Source organism: Buteo buteo, chromosome 13, assembly GCF_964188355.1.
Source record: "Buteo buteo chromosome 13, bButBut1.hap1.1, whole genome shotgun sequence".
NCBI classification, from domain to species: domain Eukaryota; kingdom Metazoa; phylum Chordata; class Aves; order Accipitriformes; family Accipitridae; genus Buteo; species Buteo buteo.
Window position 1 is genome coordinate 37,880,430 of NC_134183.1, and position 25,878 is coordinate 37,906,307.

The 25,878-nt window shown below is 37.7% G+C and overlaps 1 protein-coding gene across 5 annotated transcripts in view; it reads right to left on the minus strand.

Moving 5' to 3' along the window:
* The window catches only part of NEO1 (neogenin 1), a 215,817-nt gene that overhangs the window by 137,021 nt on the left and 52,918 nt on the right, over nucleotides 1–25,878 (minus strand). For all 5 annotated transcript variants that reach the window (XM_075045715.1, XM_075045712.1, XM_075045711.1 and 2 more), the window contains exon 2: nucleotides 12,154–12,471. In XM_075045715.1, coding sequence (XP_074901816.1) covers nucleotides 12,154–12,471 — 318 coding nt within the window. The remainder of the gene's footprint in view (nucleotides 1–12,153; nucleotides 12,472–25,878) is intronic.

The window sequence follows — 25,878 nt, forward strand, 5'->3', positions numbered from 1 at the left end:
AACAAAAAGTGTTTATAGAGTTGTCCTTTACAAACCAGTGGTAGACTTTGCAAAGCCTAATATCCTGAAAGCTCAAACCGAAATACAGCAGCGTAAGAACGCAGCCATGTAGATGTCAGAAAAAAAACCCAACAAACTTACAAATTGATGTGATCAAATCTGAGAGAGTATTAGAGATCAATTCTGATTCTGAACCAGGCCACAGAAAGCTCAGAGTACCGGTTGAACTCAGTCCATCAACAGAAACAAATATATAGAGAGATCCTGACTCAAGAAACCTTGCTTAGCCTGGAACAACTCTTTACACCTTTAACCAGGACGCAATAGTCCCACATGAACTTCTCTCGCAAAAGCTTGATGAAAAGAAATGAGACAAAAGTCAGCAAGATAATCCTGGTGAAACCACTAGACTCGTGACTGACAGCACAATACTGAGTAAGAGACAAGTCAAACATCCAGAAATAACTTTATGATGCCAACTTTGCCAAACACTACCTTTGACAGAAGTCGCAGGAATAACGAAGTACTCAGACCAAGAAATAAAGAGCAGACATGATGTATACATCCTGATATTGTAACAATTGGGGTATGGGCTCCTAACCAGAAAGAAAAATAAAATAATAAAATTAAACAGCTGAGTGTTTGCTTGCTATGTTCTCCGACATCCCAAGTCTATTAGTGATGATCCAGGCTCACAGCCTGACCAGCTCCAGCTCCAGCTCCAGGAGAAGCGGTAGAGGAATTTCATGAATGAGTAAGACTGGCTCTGAGACGGGATGAATGCCTGGTAACTTCAAAATGAAAGACAGTTGCTCTGCAACTGCAGAACGCATCCTGGCAGAATTTTTAATGAAGATAACTGGATGTGTATAGCTGCTCAAGTTAGGAGTGAAGCACTTACGGAAAACCCTAATGTAGTAAGATTCAAGTATATTTTTTAAAAACCCTAATAATGTAGAAGGAAGAAATGCTAAGCAAGAAGTTAATCCAGCCTTCCTTAATGGAAGTAGATCAGAAACCCTTTGGAGGAAACAAGAGAGATCAGAAATTAAGAACTGGTCTTTGCTAAGATATTGAATATGTTGAAGAACAACAAGACTGGAGAATAGACCAAGGCTAAACAAACAAATCCAAATTCTAGTCCGGTGATATCAAGAAAGGATCAATAAATTATTCCAGGAATAAAATGGGAACAAGAAAGGTGATTGAAGGAAGATCTTCAAAAATACAGAGGTCATTGATGACAACCATAAACTACAAGAAAGGTAATGGGAGGTGAGGTGGGGGATGTCAGGCCATGGCACAGCAGAAGGTCAGGCTCAGAAAGTGCTGCACAAAATGGCACAGGAATACAGAAAAAATAATTCGGCTAATGGAGTAGGTGAAATAATAGCCCCATTAAAATCAGAGACAGGACTTGCAATTAAGGGGCCAAAGAACACAAAAGCTCCAGCATCAATAGCAGCAGTTCAAGGCAGCAGGAAAAGCTGCAGTAGCCACAATGAATTTGATCTGTACAGACACTCAGAAACATGGTAAGTAGACATTTCTAATACCACAAAAAATGAACTGAGGGTGTGCAAACTATGAAATAATTTAGCTGGTACTGTTGAAGATCATTCTAATAGTGAGGACAATGAAGAAAGCACTCTGGGATTTCAAGAGAAGACCTTTAGATAAGGTATGCAGATGGCCCCATCATTTAAGAAACCTCAGGTCTTGATCAATACACTGCCTTAAAAAAAAAAAAGTACAGGCTCACAATTACTCTTTCTAAAACAAAATCAATAGCCATAACAAAAGAAGAATAAGATCCGAGTATTCTGGTGAAAGAAAAGAGCTTGACAGGTTAAATAATTTTAGATCCAGGCGAGGCTATGAATTACGAAAGCTCATGTGAACAAGCTATTCAAAGAAGATTAATGCACAGAAAGGACTGTCATGATAAATTTATCAAGAAACTGGAAGAAAGGAAAGATCAGAAAAACTTTTACAGGCAACTCTACAGACAGTGACAAAGACAGCTGGTACCTGACAACAGACATTTAGAGATAGGAAATAAACCAAACAATTTCCCAGAGAAATACTCAGAATCTATAAATAGCAATGAAACCCCTCAAAAATAGAGTACTTGAAGACTGACATAACAGGAGACATAAATACAAAGAAGAAAGAACTTCTACAGATAGAAACATCTAGCTGAAAAAGATGATGTCTAGAGACAATAAGGATACATGGCAGAAAGGAGGAGAAACACTAAAAGGAGTATAACTAGCAAATTATTTGATAAAACTGTAGGTCACTCAAAGGGATCTGGAGAAAAACAGCTAAGGTGTGGATTATTACACCACTGACCCTTGAATCATGGACAGTTGCTAGCAGTTAAGCTCATCGTATCCGAGAGAGTTTTTTAAAGGTCTCTCCATAATGAAGCCTTTCTTTGCCTTATTTTTAATGTGTTCAATCTGAGAACAGTCACAGAAGAGCAGAGTGATGGTGCAGCTAATCCAGGAATTTGACTTTAGAAGCTATTAAAGAAGGAAGATCAACACCTTTACAGAAACCTATATATTATCTAGAGACATTTCCCCATGCCCCCCCCCCCAAAATAGGGGGTTATATATGCAAGTAAGGAGGAGTTGCAGGGTTTTTTAATAATTTAACATTTTTATTTCTAGTGTACTTGTGAATAATGAGACATATCATATGCTTTCAAGAATGTTACCAAGAACTAACCTCACTGAAATCAACCATAGCAAGTTTCCTAACTTAAATTTTTCTTATTAAAAATAATTTTCCTCCATTTTGTTTCCTTTTCAGTGTCATTAAACTTCCTCTTGAATTTCTATTATGAAAAAAATAAAGAATTTATCAAACACATACTTCTGCCATGATACTTCTTACCCTTACAGCTTTTGTGTCATCTTTCATTTGGGTAGGTGTGATAGTACAAGTTCTTATCATTTTCAAAATGCAATATTCAGTTGAGTTAAATCCGAACGATGCCAGCGTGGAGACCATTCACTTTTACACTAACTAAAGCTGAAACGTCTTGTTGAATCCCACACTAGAAAATGCAGTGAGTTAAGAATACAGGCTGCATATGTAACTATCACTTGCCTGACAGTTTGGGATTTAGCGAGTAATCTATGCGAATATTTGTCAAACAAAATTACAAAAGGGATTGCTGGTGCTGACATGCAAAACAAATAAGGAAAAATACATATTTGAGTGAAAATATTAACAAATGAGAAAGCTAATCTAAACAAAGTTCATCCAACTTTCTTGTTTGGGGGTGTTGATGAATCATCAATATGCTCTCACCTTCTACTTTTGTATCACCATCTAGAATCACCCATCAACAGATCATCTACTATAAACCCCAGTGATTTCAGAAATTTGGCACTGAAGCTCCCTTTTACAGAATTCATGCTTCTCTAGAGATTAGCTATATTGCCTGCCGCATTTTCAAAACCAAAGGTCAAGATTTGAATGTATACTGTAAAGAGCTTTTATTTTTTATGACTTATAGTAAGTTTATATTATTTTTTGAAGTACATGAACATAAAGACAACTTTGTCCATTAACCAAATGCACAAAGGATACTTTCATTGCTAATTACAAGACTTAACAATTTAAGTTGCAAGCTGGTAAACTGATAAAACCTAATCTTTTTGGTTTATAAGATGGAATGTTGCACCTAAGATAATGCCTAATTAAGATAAATCTTAACTTAATGAATGACCACAAGATTTAAACACTTCTGTGCTGTGTGTTTAAGAATCAAGAATATTAGCTACCACAACCATCTTAAACAAGATAATCACAGCAAGAAGGGAGATTTCCACTACGTGTAAATGGGATAGCTGGTAATGGACATCTGAGGTTTCACCAATTTGAATTTTTCCTCCTTCATCTATCCATCTGAGAAAGGATCCATAATCATCCCTCCCCACCCACCCCCACCCCCCATTTTCTGACTGGGCTTAATAAGGGATCTCTCATTGCACATTAATTCTATTCTAGAAAATACATACTAGTTTGGTTTTTTCTGAACAGTAACGTGAAATTGTTACTACAGCAGGAAGTTCAGGCACCAGTGTTACAGATCTACTTGAGTCCTCCCTCCTATAGCTACAGGAGGATTTGTTACCCTCCAATGAGCACAAATAAGCTTTAACTAGCTCACTGACCCATGCAATTAGGGACACGGATAATACTAGTCAAAATAGGCTCTGATTTTACTCGATATTAGGTGTAATAAACTTTAAACAGAAAAGCTTAAGAAAACCTGCATTTTTAAATAGAAACAGTAGGTTTAATATCATCCAACTAGCAAATTAGAATCTCTTCACCTAGGCTATAACTTGATCATTAGATATCAACGAAGAGTTTAAAAAGAAGCAGGTCTAAAATTCTCCTGCTGTGGGCTTTCACTCAGGATGAGAATAATCAATTCAGCTGCAGACAAGTTGTACAGTTATCTGCTGTGGATGTGGCAAGAAGCTGCCTGACACTAAATGATGACTTGGTAGACTGCTTTCATATGAGTTGCTGGAGAGAACACAGCGCTCTAAAAAGCACGATAAATTCACTGGACAGAGAAGGACCTGAAATCAGGCTCGAGGAATTACAGGAAGCAATTCCTGGCATGCACACCACAAAAATAAGGGAGACAGACCAATTGCTGCCCAAGAGAGAATACATCCTGGATCAAAAGCAACACTTCCTCTGCTCCTAAGTCTAGAGAAGTTACTATGTTGATACCCTGCTGATCTCCCTAAGGCTTTCAGTTCAGGTATGAAACAACAGATTTAGTTTGATGAGATTTCTGCTGATTCATTTTAAAATAATTATTTCATTCATAAGCAATTCCAAGTCCTCCCCTGCCATATCCCCTAAAAAGAATTAAATTCAAACAAACTGGGAGAAAAATTGTACCCTAACTCTCGTTAACACCATGTGAGAGGTATAGAAGTCATTCAAGATCAGAGTAAAACATCAACATCATTTTGCTTTGGCATTTGTTTGGGTTTTGTCAGAAAGGAAGAAGGAAAGGAAATAGATGGTATGCAGTCTCTCAAAGGCAAAGCCTTCCAGGCTGCACACCCAAAAAGTGAAGTGCTCCATATCACAAATTACTTCAATCACTTTGGTTCCCATCTCCCAAATTTATGCAGTTACTGCTCAAAAAAAAAAAAAAAAAAGAAAAAAGAAAAAGAGATGACAAAGTCTACAAATGCATTTTTTGTAACCTTACACTGAAAATATTTATAATAGTTCTGAATCTGGACCTTTGCTTTCACTCCAAGTACTAATGTGGATCAGTCCAAGGGCTCACAGAGATTTTTTTCCTACTTTAACTGGACAAATGTGGACTGTAAGAATTTAGAGTGACATACAAGGTAGAACATTTATTATCTTACATGTCTAAACTCTCACGGTTTTAGTAACAGCTGACAGAAACTGTACGAAGTGCAGTTTTGTTAAAACCACCTTTCCCATTTGACTGTCATTGACAAGAAACGCATTTTGATCTAAGCCAATTTATGAAAAATGCAGATGCTTTTTTCACAGAAAATGTATTTTTGCAAGGAAATTTTATCACCCATGTCACTTACTTTTACTGCTCAAGTGCTCTTAAGTACCCTCCACTGTAGTATCTATGCTCTTAGGTTTTTTCCAATTCCAAGGTACTAGAAGTTCTTTATTCATGAAGACCAGATCAAGATTTCCCCTCCCCCTCACTCTTAAAGGAAATATGCAATGCTGAGTAAAAAACATTCTGTTATTTCCAACCTAACTGCATCTCCGAGGAGCTGATATAGGCACATAGTTTGTTCCGCTCAGCCACTGAGCTAAGCTTCTCTCTTATCCTTTAGGGATGGCACAAACACACACAGAGTCCAGGAAGAAATAAAACGCTGTTCAGTTGTAACCTTCAAAGTTAGGCAAAACTTGCAAAAGACATGCAATTCCAGAACCACACAACTTTTACGCAGTTCTTAGTAGTTACAGCAAAAAGCAGAGATAAAATTTCATCCCAAATTAATGCTTGAAAAATTCTTAATTATTCATCATTGTTTATACATAAGTGATTTGATATTAAATAGCTAATACTATAACATTCCAGAAATTAAGTTCTCACAACCATGACACATCTCTTTGATGACGTGCCTTGCAGAGATCTAGCTTTAATTGCAAGAACACATCCATCCAGGTCCACCTCTCTCCCACAAACTGTGTTCAGGCAATGTCCGGGATAATAATTTCTTGGCCACAACTTTACCTACTGCATATCACCCCAAAACTGTAATGGATACAGAATTACTTATTTCTACAAGGTTTTCTCTTAGCATACTCATTTACAACATCTTGGTACGTTATAAAAAGTAATACTCTAAATTTATTGAAGATAAATTCTTTATTATCCCATTGAGAAAAAGGCAAAGCATGGAGATCTTCTTGAGACCATATAATGAGCCTCCAATAGAAGCAGGATTAGACATCAGCACCTCCTGGCTCATAACTCAATTAATTCCTCCAAGCCACATTACATTAAATACCACAGTAGTTGCTGTAGACAGCTCTTCTAGTCAACAATTTGGAAGCCCAAAGCTATAGTCAAGATGCAAATAAACCTTAAAAAGGCAATCTAGTCAGCTAAAAACTGGAACAATTTCTCAAGTGAAGTTCATTCTCTACATCCGATGTAGTGACATCAAGTAAATCGCATTGGTCAAGCACAACTCAAGGGCTTGACATCCTCATTATTGAGAGGTTCTGTGCAACGCTACGCAGCACGTCAAAGAATACAGTTTGCAGTTTTCCACCCCTGGTCTTAAGTCTCCTGCTCACTAAGGAATCATCTTCACTTTTTGCAATCCCCTGACCAAGGGGTTATGTATCTTCCAAGCTGTACAAGACCTGAGGGACCAATATCATGGAGCATTTCTTCCACCACACAACCCTATCCTGTTTTCTGGCCCCTGAGTTTGATTCTATACATGGAGGGAGACCAGTCAGCAAAAGGAATGAAAGTGATTATGCACTGCATATCACATGGATACGACCGTACCATATACAAAGGGACAGGTAATTGCAAAGTCAACACATTCTGACATTTAGCCTTCAGATACTTGATTTCGCAGACAAAAACATTACTATGAAGGTTTTAAATGAAGTTCTGATAAGAAAAACAGTGAAGACAAATTTTATTAATGAAGCTGCAACAATACCTCCACCATGCCACAGCAGTAGGATCTGAAGCCAAAGGCTTTGGCAGTCCGGTAGCTACATGATTAGCTGAACTAACGAGCAGGAGGAGGAGGGTTTATTCAGGTCAGAAAAGCAGAGAACTACAGAGAACACCATGCGGAGAGCACAAAGTGCTAGAGCATACTCAGAATTAAACTCCAAATCTTCTTCCCAAGTGTGTACGTGATGTGCCCCAACCCACACAAGTATTACTAGTTGTAAACGGAAAAATGGGAAGTCTGTCAAGGTTTCAGCGTTTGTGTTTTCAACACAAAACAATACTGGAAGCTTCACCATGAGTTTTCAGCATTACTTTCCAGGAAGAAGCAATGCTCATTCTGTGCGGTGCTGCACCTGCAATGTTTTCAGATGGTTCCAAAAGAAATACTACATTTTTACTAAATACAAACCTGCCTTTTCTGATTATTGAACCATTTTAGATTTTGATATTACACAGCAGGAATATTTCTTAACAGAAGTGATTTGCCTGTACTTTTTCTAAAAGTAATTACAAAATAAAGGTTTGAATATAAAATTGGTATGAATATTTAAATAAGAAATAATAATACAAGGAGGTTATTTAATTGAGGTGGAAGGAACAAAGAAGGTCCCAAGTTATCACCAAGTACTTTCTGAATTAATGAAATTCGGACATACCAAAGGTTAGCATCAAGGCAGCAATACAGCTACCTCATCACAACCAAGCGAATTACATACAAAGATCAAAGCCAAGTATTACCAAATGCAAAGATAAGTGGAAGAAGGGGAAGAAAAACAGATGGATTCACTTGGGGAAAAAAGATGACAAGAGGTGAAATAAATAATTTAGTGAACAGTCTTTAAATGGATACATAGAACTGATAAATCCCTATGAAGAAACTCAGTGCCACTGTCATGCTTCAGACCTTTTAGATCTTCACATATGTGTCCTCTCAATAAAAGCTTTATGAAAGCTTTAACTAAGTAGTAGTAAATAGTGACTGGAAAAAAAAGATCATCTTGGGAATATTTTTAAGCTAGTACCATTATACTTTTTACTAAAATGCATACAGATTTATTTTTCCAAGGTGAATTATGGACACAGTTCCCCAAAATTTTGTAAATCTTTTTAATCCATGTTTTGTAAGAGCTATTCCAACCCTTCACCCTTCTTAAGCTCTAACTAGCACTTACGTATCAAAAGACAGATTTGCATTTCAAAAGCCAATATACCGTAGTAAGGCACTGATTAAAAACTGTTGTGGCGTTACATAAACTAAGCAGTTCCTTTGACTTTCCCTAGGTCAAACCCAACATAATAATGGCAAAACCTATACATTATATGGACCATAAGACCACCATACCTCCACTACCCAGATGTTTGTGCAGTCGTATTCTTGTTTCAAAGAAAGCAAGCAAAACCACTTTCAAAAAAACCCTAATTATTTCACAAATACAATTTAGAGCATGATAACATGCTTATGTTTGCACAGCTAGAGGAAGCAAAGAAGGAAGCAACACGGGCAACGACAAACTCCATTTGCTAAAAGGAACCACAATGTGGAAGCACACGCTTAACGGGAAAGAGATGCATGTATCGTGATACTACTGATCATTAAGGAAAATTAACAAATTTCTTGTTGTTTGCAGTTTCTAAAAATTAAAGATTTACTACTAGAAGTGTGGTACAACAGTAAAATACTTACTATCAAGGTACAGTAGCATGCAATTTCAAGTTACAGACTAAACGTGCTGATTTCAAGTATCTTCCGTAATTTAATACTTTATCATAACCTGTGACTTGTTTTTTTAAAATCACATGAGAAACTAGATTAAAGAAAAGATCAATTTCTATAGGAGTCTCAGTTACTCCTCAGTAAGGAGTCTCTTACTTCTTTCTCAGCAAGAAACCTTAACTCTCACACCTCAAAAAACCTGAAGAGTAAAGGCTCCTCATCTATTATCACATATGGAAAAGGTTCTTTAAAAGCACACTGTCAAATGCACTACAAACTTGCCAATCCACACCATCATCAATTTTCCCCTGCCGTGACACGTTTATAGCACTGTGTCAGAAACATAAATTGAAGCAAGAAACCAAGAAAGTAGGTCTGTAACGTAACACACTCAGTCACTGTCTGAACAGTCCCCACTCAGGTATTGAGACTGTGTGTTTTGGTCTGATTTTTTCATACAACGGGTGACTAAGTCCCTCAGTCACCTTGCAGCACCTTGAATTATCAGTATCTGTCATCCCATGGCAATAAAAGAGCTTTAGTTTCTGACATCCAAAAATTTTAGATCCATCAAACTATAATATATAAAAAGTTCTTTAAATAATTTGAGGAATTTATGAAAATTTATCAGCCTGTTAGACCTTTATGCAAGACTCACCACAGGTAGATTGCTCAGCATTATCCATCGGCTGTTAGGGAAAACAATGCAGTTATAAGACTAAAAACTCAAAACCTGTATTCATTCCTATGTATGGTGGAACACGGCACATTTTTACTGGATTTTCATTGCCCTGGCCTCCGTTACTCACCAGAATTTGTCATTTTCAGGCAATGAAGTTATTTAATAAATAAGAAGCAGTTAAAAATTGCAAGCTATGCTTCATAATATTCTCTTTTAAAGAGCTCAGGTGCATTGCAGTACAACATTCACACACACCATATGAATTCAACATACCACTGCTCAATTAAGAAGGGAATTAGCTACCTCCCACTGTTATCTTGAGGCCAAGGAGAGAGAGATCTTACTATGCTAACTATCCCCACACTTACCGCAGCCTGAAAGCTTCCAATTAAAAGAAGGGGGGGGGGAGAAATATTAAAACCCACCGATAAAACTGAGGAATTCAAATGAGGTCAAGAAAAGCAATATAGTTAAACCAGAATTTAAATATTCCATCTCTTATTCCAAAGCCTTCAGCAACTAAAGCTACCCTTCCCCCCCAACTGAAGGATTAAACTGTGCAGTCTTGCACAGCTCTTGGCACTTAATTGAGTTAGTAAATAGGTTTTCACACCTCTACATTTGACAAATCTTTTGGAACAGCAGAACAACTTATGCACACTGCAGCCAGAGGATGCTTTTGTGCAGATTTCTAACTTAACAGGATGGCATAAGGCAATGCAGAACATGCGTCAAGACCATTTCCCCTAGTTCTGAACAACAACAAAAAAAAATTACAATTTTTATTGTATGGAATTGATCAAAAATCTAATACAGCTGTTAGGCCAACATAAGACAAAGGGGCAACTATTTGTGTGTCAAACATTCGTATTGGCTCCAGTTAGACTATACTTATTCAGTTTTCTAGCAAAGATTTTTTGAAAACAAAACTCACCAGAACTGCGTTGGGTTAGGTTTTGTTTTGTGGGGGTTTTTTTGTTGGTTTTGAGTTTTTGTTGTTTGGTTTTTTTTAAACTAAAAGGCTCCTTAAAATTCCATCATTTAAAAACTATTAATTAAACTAGTATTTTCTCCACTAATACAGGGGAAAATTGAACTGGAAATTTTGAAGACATTTTGGATTACCTTCATTTTTAACCCCATTAACCTTACCTAATGATCATATAGACCAGAATGATAACAGAAGCAAGACGCTGAATGATCTCATGTGGAAAGCAGCAAAATTAATCACGACAGCAGCAATGTAAGAAGGCGGTAATTGCCTGAGAAGTGTGTGAGAACTGCTTTTGTCCTCATTGCCAAGAAACTTAGAAATGTATTTCTCATTCAGAGACTCTGAAAGTTACTCCTTTAAGGTATAAAACCCCCATTTTTTTATTTCTGACATTTCTGATGTTTCACAACAATGCTACAAGCTAACTTAATCGAAACAACATCAGAATATAAATGACAGCAAGCAGCAGCTCTGGGAGATGCTGTAGCACTAGTCAGGAAGAATTCATTACCTCGAGACATTTATTAAGCAAAGAAAAAAAATTGTTTGAAAAAGGCTGGCAAACATCATTAGAGAAACAAAAGAAAATTGCTTCATGGGCTTTTTTCCTAGTTACGTTGCCTTAGTTTATCTTTATTTTTTTTTCTGGTTGGTTTTTGAAGTCTCACTCTTACTAAGTAATTATAAGTCTCTTCCAGTTATACTGTTTACAAGACACACAGTCTGACACTCCCAAGCCCTGAGATACAAGCAAATGACATTCTGAAAATAGATCGCTTTCCCCAGACATATTCTTTATTTTTTTATAAGCAAACTTCACTCACTTACTGCTGTCTACCCCCTAAAAAAAAGCTGTTACCAAGTCATGTCTAAAGGTTACTCAAAACACCAAAGGTGAGATTATGACTTGGGTTTCTTATATATGTCAGGAAAGTTTTAAGCATTTGGTTGGTTGTTACTTTTCAAACCTCCTTGTTCATACCTGATACTCAAGAAACAGAAAAATACAAAACCCCAGCACTCCTGCTTTCTCTGCCAGTCTTCCAGTTCTTTAGGGACCATACACATCGCTAGCTTTTAGGAGGTTCTCAAATGTTTCATGACAGAGGGCAGATAAATCTCAACATATAAGCAGGCAGAGAAAGTTATTTTTAAGTGTATTTATACATAAAGGAAGTAGAACCCTGCTCTTTTTTTCCCCTTCTAAGCTGTGGTAAATCTTCATTGTGACTACATGCACCTGACAGGTTTTTTTTAATCCATTCATTCCAGTTTTCCTGATCTTCAGCATTTCCTGAGAAACACCCACGCATGAAGCCGCTTAGATGAATAGAATATATGACAACTTTCAGCTAGTAAAATGAGAGATACAGTCCCAGTTTCACTCGTAACTGATGAAACTATCTTTTCTGTTCTTGGAAAGCACTTTCCTTCTTTTGCAAGGGCAAAGCATGCACCTATGTTATCATGGTGCTAGTTATACTTGACAAGAAAAAGAGACTTACCTGCTACCGTGAGCTTTGCTGTTCTGCTGACAATGGTCCCCAAGCTTTCCACAGTTGCCACACATTGATAATATCCTTCATCAGGTTTATTATGCTTGGAATGCACCACACTGTTTATTAATAAAGATCCATCTGGTAGCAACTGGCGACGGTCATCTGACACCAAATTTAGAAAAGTCCCATCTTTTTTCCATTCAATTTTTGGAGAAGTTTCACAATAAGCTGAACAGTTCATTATAACAGAAGCTCCGCGAACTGACAGAACATCCATTGGCTCCACCAGAAAGTAAAAAGGAGTGAAGGTTCTCACAAGGGATCCTGTAAAACACAAATCACACACCACACAATTTTGGGGTTAGCCTTCTACATTTTTAAAACAAAAAATGCATCCTCATTTCTAAATATCATAATGTGCACAAGAGCTATCACTACTCGCAGTATTGTCTCCCTGAACATATTAGAAATAGCTTGGTCTATATGACAGCATTTTTGCTTTGACTACTTACACCAATGGACTCTTAAATTCAAAAAGGTTTTCATCCCTAAAACATATTTGTCTGCTCATGTGGGAATCAATATGGTTCATAGTCCAGAGCAATCCATTGCAGGCAGAAGTCTGCCTCATCAAAACTTATGCAAATATATGTGCTTGAGTACCACATCTATAACAAACAATACATACTCTTAAGGCACTTGGCCTTTTGTGGTATGGGTGTCATACCACAACACTGCGGTAATTTGTTTTGTATAACAAAGATTAAGAAACATTAAGAATAACTCAGCCCTCAAGAGAAAGAGAGTCTCCAATTCTGAGCTTAACACATCTTGCAATGTGATTACTTTTCCATTTTAAGTATTCCCAAAAGAGTTCTATAATTAACATCTACTTTGCATTAAGAAGTGAATTTTAAGTACTGTATTTCTGGTGTACTTGGTCAAGCAGAAATATTGTGTATCAATATCACTTTGACTTGTCTTAACTTAATTATCAATAGAAAACAGAAAGAAGAAAAATTATTTCAGGGAAGAACAGTTTTCCAAATCAGCATACGGTTGGGTTGAAAGAAAACAGGGTCTTTGTTTTTAAAGCCAACCTTAGAAATAACACTCAGGCTCCCCACCTACACTCTGACAAATTCCACCTTTCCTCCACTTGGGGACAGGGAGTGGGATGCATGTACAAAACATCACGGCGATATAAATTGAAATACTACTATCTGTCTACCAGCAAACCAAAAATGAAAGCACACAGACTAAAAGGTTAATAGGGCTTTTGAAGCAAGTCACTTCAATCCAGAGCTGCAAGGATTCCTCCTATCTTCATATAAAGAAAGCAAGCCACAAAAGGAAACACTTAAAAATGCCAGCTGAAAACAAACACACAGCCAAACTTACAAAATCTTTTTGCAAGGCCTAGAAAATAACTATTTGCCATAGCTGCAACAGCTAAATGACAATCCTAATGAATAAAGCATATTTTGCAAGCACTGTGTCTACTAATGTACTCTCAGCATGAAGTGCAGACTCGGACCACCCTTGTCTAAAAATTTTTAAAATAACTTTTTGAAGTCACATGCTCAAAGCATACCATATGAGGATGTTCTTTAACAGCTATGGCAAAGGAGTTCAATTTCCCTTTACACAACAGTATACAACCACTGAGGAAACAAAAACAGTAGCTTCAACTAAAAAGCCTTACAGTTTTGCTAACAGGGGTTTTTTTACTGGCCACCTACAGGACAATAGGCTGTTTAGAGAGACCAGAAAAGAGAAGTCACTGGTATCATGGTATTGCCTTTTTTTTTTTTTTTTTTTTGGGGGGGGGGGGGGGGGGGGGGTAGTTCTTCCGAGAAAAAAAAAACAACCCAAAACAGTGCAAGTGGTTTCCATCATTAAGCTATCTGTTAGCATGTACTCCAAAGCCAACATGGGGGAACAAAAAAAAAAGTTGGTCTTTAAAGCCTGTATATAGTTCTTAACAGCAGAGTCTTGAACTTGGGGGAGTGAGCATTGCCTCCCAGTTACATGTAGTCTTTAAGATGAACATTCAGACAATAAATAAAGCGGTGAAGACAGACCTCTTCTCCATTGTACTGCACAGGTCAATACTACATTATTTTTATCTGACACTGGCGTAGCAAACATAACCATAAACCAGTTTACTCGATCTGGCAGTAAGCAATACATGATACAGTAAGAAGGTGTTTTTCCGTTTAAGCACTTCTCCTAAGAATGCAAAGGCAACCTGTACCACTTGTGAGAGGCATTGTTAGAAAAGGGTTAAAATGCATTGGCAAATACAAAATGAAGCTTCTACCACACACATGAAAACCTTCAGAAAGGGTCATAAAAATACTCATCTCAAAACTATTTAATCTTCCACAGTAAGGTTGCTAATTAAATGCTGAAGTATGTTAAGACCACCTTGAAGAAGACTGTGCATTCAATAACCAGATTTGTTTCATTAAGTCACAGAATAATTATGAAGCCTGTGTTTTTAGAAAAAGTACAAATATGAAAGAGACCTTTACTTGTAAAGCAAGCCTGTCCTGTAAGCATTTTAGCTTCTTCAATTGCTTGGTTGTGGTTTTGTTTTTGGTTTGGGGTGGGTGTTTTTTTTTAATCGGATTTACCTTCTAAAATAGCCTTAATTAACAAATTGATATGATTCCCTCTATCACTGAATTGCACAGCAAGTCTCTCATCTCTGAAGAGACTTCAGCTTCCCCCTGGAGAGGGACTCCAGCCTTCCTGCACAAAGCCTATTGTCTTTGCTACTCAGACTTCACAGAAACCTGAAGATAAGACTGGAGTGGTGCAAGAGAAACAATAGATAAATTATGCTTTTGTAGGTTATATCATTCAAATATTCTTCTACCTTCAAGAATTCAAAGGGGAAATAAGGAAAAAAGTACAGAAAGACTGAAGTTTCCCTAGTGACAGCAACAGTATCAGACTGGAGACCTGTTATGTTGGTATCCAAATCCTTGACATTACGTCTTTCCTAAGGATAAGAAAAAGACCGAAAAAAAACCCAAATATACACAACATAAAAAACGCAAAACAAATCACAAAATTTCTATGTGCTGCTTATGTTACTTTGGTTTGTGTAATCACACTTATGTACAGATGTACTTGATTCTTTGTGTGCCAAGTACCAAGTTTCAGCTCTAATATACCAAATGGCAGAAAACAAACAAGAGTCATGAGCAGCATGAAAATACTTTAACCTGTTTATCAGTATAATCTCTTCCATTGCTCCAGAAACCTAAAGGTCTTTTTTAAAATTAAAAGATTCAGCTTTATTGTCCCTGGGTTTTGCAAGAGAAAGCATTCTACCCAAGCTATCAACCTTTTCCCCCCTCATTTACAAGCTTCTCTAAGTTTTTCCAATACGAATTTTGTTTTTCTCTGCTCTTCTTCCCTGGCTTTTCAAAGAAAAGCTAGCAAACCCTTGGAAAGGGGAGGCTGGCTCCTTGTTTGCCTTGTCTAGCTTTGATGCAGATTGCAACAGATCAAATCCATTGATGGGATAAGATTGTTCTTATCCTAGAAGCAACAAGGTGCCCAAAGAAATAGCGTTGCAGAGTATAGAGCAGAGGATGTCAAGAGAGCATGCCAAGAAGAAACAGCAGCACAGAAGGGACTTGAGACTTTCAGGAAGACTGGGAAGCAGATTCTCAGACAGGTTCAGAGGTAACATAAGAAAAGCTCTTGCCAAGAGCCCTGTGAAGACACAGCACAGCCTGCTTCAACTCAGGATACTACCACGCTCCTGCACAGTAAGCAAGCAGTGGATAAAAAAAAAAGATTGGTAAATTACTATGTCCCATCTTGAAGGAAGTTTAACTAGAATTGAGACCTTTCTAGCCCACAGTCTCAGAAAGGTTTTGCAATTTAGAGTTAGGGCACTCTGGAGAAGTGCTGGTAGGCTGCATGCACCCCCCAAGCCAGCTGATTTCATACCACATTTAAACCTCAATTCAGGATGAAAATGCTTTGTACATACAAGACCTTAATAAACTTCTATTTCTGTCAACAAGCCATTTCTCCCACTCCCATCAACCTACTTATTATTCAGTTAAATGACACCACATTACTTAGGACAGAATTGGTGTATTTTGTGGAGGGAGTCCTTCCTCCTTCCACATACTCATCTTGGGGTGGGGGAGGCGGGCGGGCAGGGGGACACACGATACAACACACATGGGTATGTACACATCAGTGGCTTGATTTGTGTTAATATTAGCCCAAGAAACTTAAATAAAAGCAAGACAAGTCTATCTTCCTGCTCAGAAACAGTTAAATTTTGCTCATTCCAACAGATATTCCCCCCCCAGATCTGCTCTTGAAGACCTGTGATAGGGACCCAGCAATTCCTACAGCCATTCAGTTCCAGTGCTTCACACTCTCTATTATTAGGACTATCAAGCAGTATTGGTATGATTTAAGCACATTTCTTTTTGCCACTGTGGGCATGCACAACAGGCTGTTCATCTTTCCCAACAGTCTTCTACATATTTTTAGAGGACATAAATCCTTCTCTAGCCTTTTCTTTAGGCTAAGCATTTCTAGTTTAGTACTAGGCAGAAAACCTAGTACTAGGTATATAGTAGGGCTCTGGTAATCATCTCTCAGAATCCCTTCCAACCAGCCCATGTTCTTCTTGAAGTGCTGTGCCCAAAACACGATGGAGTGCTCCAGCAGAGACAAGGTCAGTGTTAGGTGCAGGTACAGTGCCGTTTCACATGTCTTGGAAGCTCTACGACTCCTTTCTTCACCACTCCCAACATACAGGCATTAGGTTTTAGCGCAGAAGCATAACACTACCAACTACATCGATCTGTAATCCCTTCACTACCATAATCCCTAGATCCTTTTCCCGGAAACTGCCATAAGGCTCGTTCTTTTCCATTTAATGTTTTACTAGCTGATTACTCCTGCCTAACTGTATTAACTTTTGCTTGGCTCCTCCAAATTTTTCCTCCTTCCAAAAAAGTTTACCAATTTTGAACTCTAACCTTGTACTCCCTCTTCCAAGCTTTAAGTCATGTGAAAATTTAACAAATATAGCTTACTCTGTCATCCAGGCTGTGAGTGAAAGGCATCTAATAGAAGTTTACTCAGAATGAACAAGTGCAAAATCCTACACAAAGCAGCCTTCAGGATCATTGTCTTTACTTCTTCAACACTTATCCATCCTTTTTCATAGCTATCCTATGTCAGTTAAGACCACGTTTCCTTATTTCCTTTCAAGAGTTTATCAGGATGGTAGTGGTTGAGGAAAGAATAAGGGAAATTATTTTTTTCTATGAAACTTTTTAAATACTAAGGGAATTAGAATGGTCTGAAAAATATTTCCTTGATGATTCCATATCAATTACCCCTTCTACCCACATTACCTTCTATAAGAAGGTAGGGGAAAAAAAAAAGTTTGTTCACTCACCCCTCAATTTTTCCAGGAACTGAAGCCAAGCTGACTACTTTCATAAGTTCCTATCTCCTCCTCTCCTCCCATTTAAAATATTTTGGGTTTTTCTAGTCCTCCTTGTAGCTCATCTCTCCTCAAGTTCTCAAAGTTAACCAACAGTTCTGAAACTGTTTCAGCCAAGATAAAACTCATCACACAGAACTGATTTGAAAATATTTAACAATGAAGTACTTCTAGCCTGTTCTTTGCTAAGTCTAGCTGACCTCTCATCCTCTCAGTAGAAGGACGAAGGACTATAAGCATGCAACTCTTCTCACTGAAAAAGGACCAAAGAAAGCACATTTTAGATATGACACCGAGTTCACAAAGTTAAGATGAAGCTGCCTGAACTTCTCCTTACAGCATGCTCCTTACAGCATGCTTCCCCAAAGACCATGAAAAGGCTTTTAAACTCAAAAGAAGGAAGTTTTAATGTAACACTTTGCAGCTAAAGGAAGTCTGAAAGCAGCTAGGTAAGACAGAAAGAGCTCATCAATCGCTCTTTCCAAACACTGCATTTTCAAAGGGCTGTATACCTCAGTGGAAAAAAGAAACCCAAGACTTCCCTTAGCCTTCTTTTCACTGCTACCATGCCTACAGAAGGACCACTTTTATTTTTTTATACGTTCTGCTAGCTACATCACATTTTGTGCAGTGGTACATCTTCAACAAAGCTCCAGGTGAGGAAATGCTTAGAATAGCAAATGCAAAGAAGCTGCACAAGTGGGAAGAAGCTTCCCTTTGTTATCCAGTTAATTTCTGAAAGACACAAGCATTCCGGTATCAAACTTAAATCATTTAAATGGGTGCTTTAACAACTGCCTGACACAAGCTCTTCAGAAATTATGGCGTTTAGGAAAATAACTGCAGACAAAACCACTCTGATCTCAGTTCTACTTAGTACATATAAATTACCTCAAACCAGCACACGGCAATATGTGTCAGAAGATTGCCCTACTACCAGTGCTATAGATTCAACTTTAATTCACTGTTGCCACCAAAACTATTTAGTAGTGATGTTTTCCTGATGACAATCATCAACTGCATTCAAAGCAGAGGACTTTAACACCAGATTTCACAACTTTCAGAAAGAAACTGCATTCCATTTTACAGGGACCAAATGCAATAACCACCCAGAAAGAAAATGTGAAGCACAGGTAACATTTCAGAACCACTTTTTCCAAATAGAACAATAAATTAAGGCAACCAAACCTATATTTCATCAAAAGGACCTGACTTTAGATTAGTAGTACACAAGGATTTAGCCGTTGGAAGGAATCATATAGGGCTTTGATGAAGAAAGATTACTTTTTTACATGTTGAGGAAGGATGTGTCAATAGGGGTAGATGATGCTTGTCCTTTTACATTAGACTCCAAAGCAATTTAAGAGTACACATGTAACACCCTTGAAAATTGACATGTAAAATAGAAGCATTTGACAAAATCCTAATCAGACTAGCAGGAACTATTATAAAGCCCCTTTTTATGTATTGCAAGTCAACAATAAAAGATTCAAGCTCTCTTGCTGCAGGATTGAACTTCTAAAAGGCTTTTCACCAGAATTTAATTAACATTCCCAATAGCCCTCGTAATCCTAAAACCAGTAAGTCATGCCCTTCCTAACCTAGATCGTTAAAAAAAGCTGTCTTCAAGAATTAGCCAAACATATTTTAATTGAAGATGTTACAAATCCTATTCTTTGCAAGCTGCCAGCTCACAATGAACTTGTTTTGTGGTTTTGTTAAAATATTCATTGCTAAGGAGCACATTATCTATATAGATAAATTGCTACATGCATTAATCTCTCAATAAAATATAAGTATTCGAAGGTTGTTAATTTTTTTTTCCTTGACAACATTGGAAACATTCTGCACTACCCAATAAACAAAATTTATATAGGGTATTACAATATACCACAGCAGAACGAATGTTTAGACAAAGATATATTTTCTGCTTAACATTACATTTTTCCCTTGTAGGCAATGTAGAATATAAGACTACCTGACCAAATTAAACTGCACATGATGGCATATACATCAGCCAACCAAAGATCTTTAGGACCTTACTTTTTTTAAAGCACATGCAAAGCCCAATTGTATACATGGTGGTTGGCAAGCTCACTCATACTGAAAAGCCAAGGCCAAATTCTCTAAACTGCATTCTCTGAACACCATTTCATTTCTTTCTTTACAAAGACTCTACAATCTGTAAATTATGAGATAAAAATGATATTGCACTTAAGCATCAAGGGAAAAAAAAAGGAGAAAGTGTAAGAGCTATCCCTGACTGCAGATGTACAATATAAATCCTGCTGGTACTTTAATAATTCCAGTGATAAGCTGACAGTGGAACCTAGGAGAGCAAGTGATGTAACATTACAAGATAAGTAATGCCATGTATAAATCTAGACTTTCCCAGGCTTAGAAGATTCCTTTCTCCTTCACCACAAGCAGATTTCTTCTTTTTATTATTTAATACACTGTAACAAAGGTATTCATCAAAAAGAGTAACTCATCTTCACCCCAGCATCATTAAGCACTGTCAGCTAGCAATGATGTCTGAAGAACAGTAAGGTGGATCAGATTCATCCTGGCCCACAAGGGAAGGGGCTACGTTCTGAGATCTACAAAGGAGAAACATCCTTTTCTTTGAGATACAGGGAAACAACCCGTCCAGAGCCCCTTTCCCCCTTTACTAAAAAGGGGTTGTTTCTGTGCTGCAGAAAGTCAGCAAGAAAACTGCTTGTTCAAATTCTCCTGAAAGAGCACGGCATAAAGCCAGATGCTTTTGTCCTTCTCTTTAGCTGTCAATCCTGTGTGCAGGTGCCTTCTTATAATACAGACCAAGCGGACAATACTGAGTGAGTATTAATAGCCTAGGATACCACCAGAAAACCTGTACCCTCATTCTACTCAATAAAACGGTAAGTTTAGAGAAATGATTCTTTATGGTCCATTGTGAAGAGCACCTATCTGAATACCAACAGGCCTACGTGCAGGTTGTCATCAATACACAGATGGCAGCTTCTACTTAGAAGGAACTCTGCTCTGCCTTTTTGCTCACGTGTTTTTCAAAAGACATCCATCTAAAAATATTAAGTTTTGAAAAAGCTAAGTATTTTTGCATGTAATTCTCCAATGGTTTAGTGTTACTGAGTTGAGGTTTTTGACATCATGTACTAAGAACACAAAAGGCAAGATACTCACCGTAGGAATTACAGTAACAAAGAAATAATGTCTTTCAAGACTTTGCCTTCAGTAACTTAGGAGCATCCTTGCCTTTCAGACAGCACAGTCAATAAACAAAGAACAAATTCAAACAAAGCAAACTACGCTTTGCGCAACTCTTTTACAGCTTTTTCTACACTTCCAGTTACCTTTCACTCATTAAGAACAAATTATTGTTGGCTTAATCTTAACTGACCTTCCTGACAGACCTCAAGCACAAAATTATATTTTTAAAAAATTGGCCCATTAAAAAAAAGTATGCAGAAATAGAACCAAGAAAAAAGTATCTAAATAGTGTACAGTGTGCCTGCAGTAAAACACTGAAAAGTAAGCATCCACTCATTTACTCTAACCACTCTTTCTGTAAGTGATGCCATCTCCTCATATATTATTAAATAATGGGAAGGAAAACAAGATAACGATCAACAGCAAAATCCAAACACAGATTGTAATCTCAAATATCAAACATCTTAAGAGATGCATTTATGTGTGGTGTCTAGTTGCATGGCCTTTGTAACACCACTAGGGAGTTAGAAATTTTTACCTGAATTTTGAACACATGAAAGCGATTTTATTACTTATAGTGTTGCTGCCTAATTGTCAAAAGTTCTGTGATGGTGGCTCCCTTAAACAGCCAGCTAACAAGCACTGCCATCTTGAGTCATAACCCTTATGCCCCTTTACAAAGGGGCTGCAGTTCCATTAAATATGGAAAACTGAAGGAGAAAAGATAGCACAAACTCCTCTTGCAGTAGTTTCCCCTAAAGTGCAATTCACTATAACCACCTCTCGTGGTACTCTTGTGCAACTTGTCCCAAAAGAAATTCCCACCAAGGAGACGTTCCTCTCTTGTCTGGTCCAGAGTCCCAATGTTATATGGTTACCTTCTCACAAGGATTTCTTCATCTGCCTTAAATCTACACTCAAACCAAGAAAACTGTCTTCCAGTTGTGCTTCAAAATAAGTTCTGTTGGACTTTTTATTCCTCCTGGTGTGCAAGGAAAAAGAATCCTGTATAACCACTAAGACCAAAAATTTAGATTTCTTTCAGGTTGCTTAAAAACAACCTGTGGGTTTTATAGAACTCGCATCTGGGAACCGAGTCCAACAAACCTCTCACCTTCTGCAAGAACATCCTTTCAAAGAGATTTTGCTTTTATAAATCAAAGGAAAAGCAAGTCAATCATCTAACGCCATATATTCCAAGTTAAGCCAATGAAGGAACCACTCCGAGTATCCTAACTGCAAAATTTCTTTTCATAACCATTTCAGAAGGACGGCTTAAAGGATTTTATCCACCTTTTCCTTTTTTTGTGGAATTACTGGTGGATTTCTCTCATTTCAGAAATCCACCAGTTTCCATTCAAATAGCCAATCTCTTTAACTGACACATCCCTTTAAGCTTGCATAGGATTTAAAAATGGTACCGTTTTTCACTTGGACAAAATATTCTTGCATATGATATCCCCTTTCTACTGCTATTAATGACAGAAATGAACTAGAATGATAATAAGTTAAAACCTTTTTGAGTCAAACTCCAGGCACAGAAGGTACCTTAATCAAAAACTCTTTGGATTAGTTGTTCAATATATGATCTAACAAAAGAGCTAAGATGCTTTCACAGGGTGATGACTGTCATCAGGGTAGCAAGCACTACGAAAACCAATGTGCACTCTACCCACTAACAAAGTCTTCATCCAATGCCAAAATTCTCTTTTCTCACCTGTCAAAATAAGACAAAGTGATTACCTTTCATATGAAATTAACAGTATGCCAGGAGATTTTTCTTTATAATTTTTTTTGCCTATTCCAGCTCATTTTTGAATGTTTTGTATGGCTCTTTTTCCCTGGCAATTTTCTTCCTTATACTTCAAGCAAAAAGATAATACTCGTTTCTTTGCTTGTAACTTCACAGCCCTGGCTGAAGCCCCATTACTGGAGTACCCAATTTACAGCTGTCAGCTCTGGTAGCTTTTAGAGTAATCAGACTTCAGGGTCCTTATAGTTTTTCACATTCTTCCTGACCAAGTATGAAAAAGAAAAGAATGGCAGCCAATTTTTACTTATTTTTAATATTAGCAGTGCTTCCTTCAGAAGCACATCAGTTATAAGGGACCAGAGTTCAATTTTTTTTTTTTTCCTTAAATTCTTCCAGTGACCATTTTCATTACCTTATCAAATTGGTCTTAGAAAAGACACATCTAGCATTTCTACAAAATATTACTAGAGGGCACTGTAAAGACACCTACAAAAGGAAGAAAATTTATTTCTGTTCATCATCATGAACAATAGTACTTTGACTTTTCCACAGAAATAGCTACCATATGTTAGCTACTGAAAATACAGTGTTTGTTATACCAGGTGAAGAGGAATTTCCATTTTTTCCTGGAGTAATGGATTTCCTTTCCTAGAGTTCCAGTCTTCTGGGCAGTCAGGCGCATAATTTACCTCTTCAGATATGTGCAACAGTAAAAACAAACAGTGGCTTTCAAAGCGTTAAAAAAAACCAGAAAACCCATTTATAAGACTCAAAATACATGCTGCACACAATGCAGGCAAGATGCTAAACATCTAGCAAAAGATTCCTCCATCTTCCCCTACTTACACCCTGTTTAGGCTTGGGTCAAACCACCCAATGCTCTCCCAGGGCTCCAGGCTCTCAGACTTGAGTAACTGGTTCGCCCAAATCCTCACCAGCACTAGACAAGCAGTTCAGCTCCCTACAGATTCCCTGTTGGTTTGCAAACCAAGGCCAGATAATCAGGGAGCAGATTCCTCGCCTCTTTTTTTTTTTTTTCTGTGCCAGACTGGTACTTCAAATATGGTTGAGAATATAAATACAGAAAAAAAATCCCCACACATCACAAGAGAATTATTCGCTGAAACCAATTACTTAAATATTTTCCAAGTAGTAAACATACTGCGGTATCCAAGATGTCTGCATGAAGGGTAAAGTAATATTACTATTTCTCAGATGCCAACAAGGTTATGGGGCACCCAACAGAACATATTCAATGCAGCAAATTCATTTAAAGATGCACTTTAAGTGAGACAATAGTTGCACTTCAGTGAACAGTCTCCCTGCGTGCAGCCCACCTATTCAATTCACTGCTTCAGGGTGATTACAGAGATTACAAAGGATGCTTGCAGAAGTGTGAAGGGCAAGGAGGAATGCTGTCATAAAGTCAGGGGTGCTCCAGTCACAGCCAACGGTCAAAAATGGCATACAGGAAGATATATGAGGAGGAAAAGAACCTGATTTCTACAGGAAGCTTAAAGTGAAAAGAAGGGTTGAACATTAAAAAAGAAAAAAGATGCAAGCAAGAACCAAATTGAAAGTTGCTGAACATCACTTCCAGTGTCTTTCTAGAGGAGACCTCTGTCATGCTTCACAAAAGAGGGAAAAAAAATAATCTTAACAAATACCTTTAAAGTTAGATCAAGCAAGGATTATCTAAGAGGACCTGGAAACAGAACAACAGCCACATCACATCAGAGCAAAAAGAAGTCTTTTAACTCAGTGTCTTGTCACAGTAGTTGAGAGCAGATGCTAGGGAGCACCTAAAAGCAGAACAAACATACAGCAAAACTTCCCCAAATTCAGCCTCTAAGCATCTCACCACTTGCAATTGAGGGACTTCTGGAGCCAGAAGTGGGTTTTGTTCTTTAGCTCAATAGCTCTGGGAAAAAAAAGTAACTACCAGCAACCTCTGCTGGCACCTCCAAACTGCCTGGGGGGGGGGGGGGGGGGGGGGGGGGGGGGGGCGGTATGAGAGGAAAGAAGGAAGGGGAAAGGGCAAAAGAATACGAGTTTCAGCACTCGATTTGAGGGTCCCTAGTTTAGGGGACTAAAGCTGAAAGATTAAGACAATCAGTTAATTCTGTACACTCAGCATAGCTAATTGTACAGCCTCTTTCACTCCTCTGGTTTCCTACACTAGTAAAGCAACCACTGTCCAATCATGCTATTGATCCACAATACATAAAAATGTAATAACCTTACCAATTTATAAATGAGGATTTTATTGATCTTTCAGGATACCAGTGGAAAAAAAGAGAACAGTAGAAAGGTAAGGAAAAGATGCACATAAACAGTACTATAAATGTACTTCGATGTCTTTAAGAATCTTATTTCAAAAAAATATTTACACTAGTTTTTCTACCCCATAAAATTCAACATTTGTGGCAGAGTTCATTGCACAGGTAAATGAAGTTGCAATAAAACTGACCCTTCACAAATTTAAGTCGTAAAGCTACTCTTGTAAAAGCAAGCTGACCAACTGTGGAGTTCAAAATTGAGACTTTTTTAGCAGAAAGGTATATAGCCAGCTGATAGGTACATCATCAGTCACACGGAAAGGACAGAGATGCAGCATGTGCCCCCAAGCGACACAGAAAACTGCGGCCCATTCCAGCTACACCAGCACCAAGACAAATAATGAATGCATCAGGGAACTAGAGGAAATAACAGATAACCAGTACTATCACCAATTTGTTTAGATTTGGTACTGAGTGTAAGGGTTTACTATATTTGTTGTTTGAGAAGCCCAAAAAAAAAAGCTGTACAACCTAAAGATAAAAACCTTAAGACACCCACTTTTGCTCCAGTTAGCGAAATACAAGCCTCTGATACAGAGAGTCTCTCTGTTGACCACTGCACAGCATCAGAGCATCCACGCAAACCAAACACTATGCAAAGTCTTCATCGGATTCTGTGTAGCAAGTTCTCAATGTTTTTAACCCCCATCCATCTGTTTATTTTTGAGGGTTGACTGTTCATGTTTGAAGACCCTGCTAGCATTGTGATAACTGAGGTAGACAAATGCCTTGGGGTAGAGCATTTGATGGTCACTGAGGAAAAGCTACTGTAATTAGAGTTAAATTCATTTCTCTAGCAAGAGCGAAAAATCACACGCTCAACACTAACTGAACTACAGAAAAATAAGCAAGGCGCTTTACACTAGACAAAGAGAAGATGAGAAATTTGCCTAGTTTTGACACCTCAGAAAATGTAAGAAGGAACCTTG